This window comes from Schistocerca gregaria, chromosome 2 (assembly GCF_023897955.1).
Source record: "Schistocerca gregaria isolate iqSchGreg1 chromosome 2, iqSchGreg1.2, whole genome shotgun sequence".
In the NCBI taxonomy this organism is placed as follows: domain Eukaryota; kingdom Metazoa; phylum Arthropoda; class Insecta; order Orthoptera; family Acrididae; genus Schistocerca; species Schistocerca gregaria.
In genome coordinates this window covers 338,821,054-338,826,590 of record NC_064921.1, presented here as the reverse complement: position 1 = coordinate 338,826,590, position 5,537 = coordinate 338,821,054, and the positions used below count along the sequence as shown (strand labels likewise).

At 45.7% G+C, this 5,537-nt stretch overlaps 1 protein-coding gene across 1 annotated transcript; it reads left to right on the top strand.

The window, feature by feature from the left end:
• Window positions 1-342: 342 nt before the first annotated feature.
• On the top strand, window positions 343-2,460 carry LOC126335771 (uncharacterized). Its single transcript, XM_049999232.1, has one exon. It carries the CDS (start codon window positions 343-345, stop codon window positions 2,458-2,460), a length of 2,118 nt encoding a protein of 705 aa, XP_049855189.1.
• The last annotated feature ends 3,077 nt before the right edge of the window (window positions 2,461-5,537 follow it).

Genomic DNA, 5,537 nt, shown 5'->3' with positions numbered 1-5,537 from the left:
ACTGACATGCTGGGACTGGTGGTTGTATCATGACGAGAGTTCAGGAAAATTGACATGCTGGGACTGGTGGTTGTATCATGACGAGAGCTCGGGAAAACTGACATGCTGGGACTGGTGGTTGTATCATGACAAGAGTTCAGGAAAACTGACATGCTGGGACTGGTGGTTGTATCATGACAAGAGTTCAGGAAAACTGACATGCTGGGACTGGTGGTTGTATCATGACAAGAGTTCAGGAAAACTGACATCCTGGGACTGGTGGTTGTATCATGACAAGAGTTCAGGAAAACTGACATGCTAGGACTGGTGGTTGTATCATGACAAGAGTTCAGGAAAATTGACATGCTGGGACGGTGGTTGTATCATGACAAGACTTCAGGAAAACTGACATGCTGGGACTGGTGGTTGTATCATGACGAGAGTTCAGGAAAACTGACACGCTGGGACTGGTGGTTGTATCATGACGAGAGCTCGGGAAAACTGACATGCTGGGACTGGTGGTTGTATCATGACGAGAGTTCAGGAAAACTGACATGCTGGGACTGGTGGTTGTATCATGACGAGAGTTCAGGAAAACTGACATGCTGGGACTGGTGGTTGTATCATGACAAGAGTTCAGGAAAACTGACATGCTGGGACTGGTGGTTGTATCATGACGAGAGTTCAGGAAAACTGACACGCTGGGACTGGTGGTTGTATCATGACGAGAGCTCGGGAAAACTGACATGCTGGGACTGGTGGTTGTATCATGACGAGAGTTCAGGAAAACTGACATGCTGGGACTGTTGGTTGTATCATGACGAGAGTTCAGGGAAACTGACATGCTGGGACTGGTGGTTGTATCATGACGAGAGCTCGGGAAAACTGACATGCTGGGACTGGTGGTTGTATCATGACGAGAGTTCAGGAAAACTGAGATGCTGGGACTGGTGGTTGTATCATGACGAGAGTTCAGGAAAACTGAGATGCTGGGACTGGTGGTTGTATCATGACAAGAGTTCAGGAAAACTGACATGCTGGGACTGGTGGTTGTATCATGACAAGAGTTCAGGAAAATTGACATGCTGGGACTGGTGGTTGTATCATGACGAGAGCTCAGGAAAACTGACATGTTGGGACTGGTGGTTGTATCATGACGAGAGTTCAGGAATATTGACATGCTGGGACTGGTGGTTGTATCATGACGAGAGTTCAGGAAAACTGAGATGCTGGGACTGGTGGTTGTATCATGACAAGAGTTCAGGAAAATTGACATGCTGGGACTGGTGGTTGTATCATGACAAGACTTCAGGAAAACTGACATGCTGGGACTGGTGGTTGTATCATGACGAGAGTTCAGGAAAACTGACACGCTGGGACTGGTGGTTGTATCATGACGAGAGCTCGGGAAAACTGACATGCTGGGACTGGTGGTTGTATCATGACGAGAGTTCAGGAAAACTGACATGCTGGGACTGGTGGTTGTATCATGACGAGAGTTCAGGGAAACTGACATGCTGGGACTGGTGGTTGTATCATGACGAGAGCTCGGGAAAACTGACATGCTGGGACTGGTGGTTGTATCATGACGAGAGTTCAGGAAAACTGACACGCTGGGACTGGTGGTTGTATCATGACGAGAGCTCGGGAAAACTGACATGCTGGGACTGGTGGTTGTATCATGACGAGAGTTCAGGAAAACTGACATGCTGGGACTGGTGGTTGTATCATGACGAGAGTTCAGGGAAACTGACATGCTGGGACTGGTGGTTGTATCATGACGAGAGCTCGGGAAAACTGACATGCTGGGACTGGTGGTTGTATCATGACGAGAGTTCAGGAATATTGACATGCTGGGACTGGTGGTTGTATCATGACGAGAGTTCAGGAAAACTGAGATGCTGGGACTGGTGGTTGTATCATGACAAGAGTTCAGGAAAATTGACATGCTGGGACTGGTGGTTGTATCATGACAAGAGTTCAGGAAAATTGACATGCTGGGACTGGTGGTTGTATCATGACGAGAGCTCAGGAAAACTGACATGTTGGGACTGGTGGTTGTATCATGACGAGAGTTCAGGAAAACTGAGATGCTGGGACTGGTGGTTGTATCATGACAAGAGCTCGGGAAAACTGACATGCTGGGACTGGTGGTTGTATCATGACGAGAGTTCAGGAAAATTGACATGCTGGGACTGGTGGTTGTATCATGACGAGAGCTCGGGAAAACTGACATGCTGGGACTGGTGGTTGTATCATGACAAGTGTTCAGGAAAACTGACATGCTGGGACTGGTGGTTGTATCATGACGAGAGTTCAGGAAAACTGACATGCTGGGACTGGTGGTTGTATCATGACAAGAGTTCAGGAAAACTGACATGCTGGGACTGGTGGTTGTATCATGACAAGAGTTCAGGAAAACTGACATCCTGGGACTGGTGGTTGTATCATGACAAGAGTTCAGGAAAATTGACATGCTAGGACTGGTGGTTGTATCATGACAAGAGTTCAGGAAAATTGACATGCTGGGACGGTGGTTGTATCATGACAAGACTTCAGGAAAACTGACATGCTGGGACTGGTGGTTGTATCATGACGAGAGTTCAGGAAAACTGACACGCTGGGACTGGTGGTTGTATCATGACGAGAGCTCGGGAAAACTGACATGCTGGGACTGGTGGTTGTATCATGACGAGAGTTCAGGAAAACTGACATGCTGGGACTGGTGGTTGTATCATGACAAGAGTTCAGGAAAACTGACATGGTGGGACTGGTGGTTGTATCATGACAAGAGTTCAGGAAAACTGACATGCTGGGACTGGTGGTTGTATCATGACAAGAGTTCAGGAAAACTGACATGCTAGGACTGGTGGTTGTATCATGACGAGAGTTCAGGAAAACTGACATGCTGGGACTGGTGGTTGTATCATGACGAGAGTTCAGGAAAACTGAGATGCTGGGACTGGTGGTTGTATCATGACAAGAGTTCAGGAAAGTGACACGCTGGGACTGGTGGTTGTATCATGACGAGAGTTCAGGAAAACTGCCATGATGGGACTGGTGGTTGTATCATGACGAGAGTTCAGGAAATTTGAGATGTTGGGACTGGTGTTTGTATCATGACAAGAGTTCAGGAAAACTGACATGCTGGGACTGGTGGTTGTATCATTACAAGAATTCAGGAAAACTGACATGCTGGGACTGGTGGTTGTATCATGACAAGAGGTCAGGAAAATTGACATGCGGCGACTGGTGGTTGTATCATGACAAGAGTTCAGGAAAACTGACATGCTGGGACTGGTGGTTGTATCATGACGAGAGTTCAGGAAAATTGACATGCTGGGACTGGTGGTTGTATCATGACGAGAGCTCGGGAAAACTGACATGCTGGGACTGGTGGTTGTATCATGACGAGAGTTCAGGAAAACTGAGATGCTGGGACTGGTGGTTGTATCATGACGAGAGTTCAGGAAAACTGAGATGCTGGGACTGGTGGTTGTATCATGACGAGAGCTCGGGAAAACTGACATGCTGGGACTGGTGGTTGTATCATGACGAGAGTTCAGGAAAAGTGACATGCTGGGACTGGTGGTTGTATCATGACGAGAGTTCAGGAAAACTGACATGCTGGGACTGGTGGTTGTATCATGACAAGAGTTCAGGAAAACTGACATGCTGGGACTTCTATAAGGACTCGACACCAGCAAGGAAACAACATCGTGGTTGAAAATATTTTCTATTGCCACACTAAACTGACGTTCTTGAAAAAATTAGGTCACTTTTACAAGCGAGTTTTGAAGGAATTACAGATCTATTAAGTTTGGTGATCCTGTCGTCTCTGCAACTTATGACTGCGCCCGTGGGATCCTCCTTCAAACGGCATCTTGGTTGAAATTAATAATTAAAAATCGCAACGAGTTGCTCCAACTCTTTCGAAAATACAATCTAAGACATAAAACGACGCACCACGAAGAATTGTCCGAATAGGATGAAAATCGGTAGATGTGAGGTACATGTACAAACGAACAAATGATTACAGTTTCAGAAAAATTAGATAATTTATTAAAGAGAAAGAGCTTCACAAAGTGAGCAAGTAAACAACACGTTGGTCCACCTCTTGCCCTTATGCAAGCAGGTATTCGGCTTAGCATTGATTGACATAGTTGTTGGATGTCCTCTTGAGGGCTATAGTGCCAAATTCTGTCCAAGTGGCGCAATAGATTGTCAAAATCCCGACCTGCTTGGAGGGCTCTGCCCATAATGCTCCAAACGTTCTCAGTTGGGGAGAGACCCAACGACCTTGCTGGTAAGGTAAGGTTTGGCAAGCACTAAGACGTAGAAAATCTCGCCGTTTGCATGCGGGAATTATCTTGCTGAAATGTAAGCCTAGGGTGGCTTGCTATGAAGGGCAACAAGACGGGGCGTAGAATATCACTGACATGCCACTGTGCAGTAAAGTTGCCGCGGATAACAGTCAAAGGAGTCCTGCTATGAAAAGAATTATCGCGCCAGACCCTTACTCCTGGTTGTCAGATCATATGGTGGGTGACAGTCAGGCTGCTATCCCACCGCTGTCCAGGGCGTATCGAGACACGTCCTTGCTAGTCACTGGGGCTCATTTCTGCATCTACATGAAAGTTCTGCAAATCACATTTAAGTGCCCGGCTGACGGAGCGGGACTTGTCAATGAAGACAATTCGACTTCAGTAAATGGGTTTACATGCTGAATACGTGTCTGGAGACGTTGGTGGGATACCAACCTGACTGTCGGTCGCCATACAGCCTGACAACCGGGAGTGATAGTCTGGAGTGATATTTCATAGGACCCTTTGGTTGTCATCCGCGACAGACGTTGGCAAGATACCCCTCAGACGGACATCCAACAACTCTATCAATCAATGCCAAAGCTGAGTAACTGCTTGCATAAGGGCCAGAAGTCTATCATTGAGTTATTGATTTGCTCAGTTTCTGAAGTTCTTTCTCTTGAATAAATCATCCAATTTTTCTGAAACTGTAATCATTGCTTGTGTGTATGTTCATCACATATACCGATTTCCGTCCAATTCGGATGATTCAGTCGTGGTGCGTCGTTTCTTTTTGTCGTAGAGTGTATTTTCTATTGCCACACTAAATTGACATTTATAAAAAAAAAGTTTAGGTCACTTTTACAAGGGAGTTCTCAAGGACATAGAGACCAATAAGATTTAGTCGATCCTGCCAACTACGCTTTAGCAAAGGTATGACTGCGCCAATGTGGTCCTTCTTCATACAACATCTTCGTTGAAATTAATAACTACAAATAGTAATGAGTTACTCCAAATCGTTCAAAAATATTTCCGTGCGCGACGCTTAACATTATGTAATTCTCTCTTCTCTGGAAGATATGAAAATTGTCGACAAAATGTTAAAGTATATTAATTCGTAACATATTCGCTGAACAGAATAACGTTCGCAATTAAAATTTCTTGTATTTTGGAATTCTCTTAAAATATATAAGTGCCCTTGGGTGTCTCACAACAAGTGGAAACAAAATTCGGTGACGGCGCTCCATGGCATTG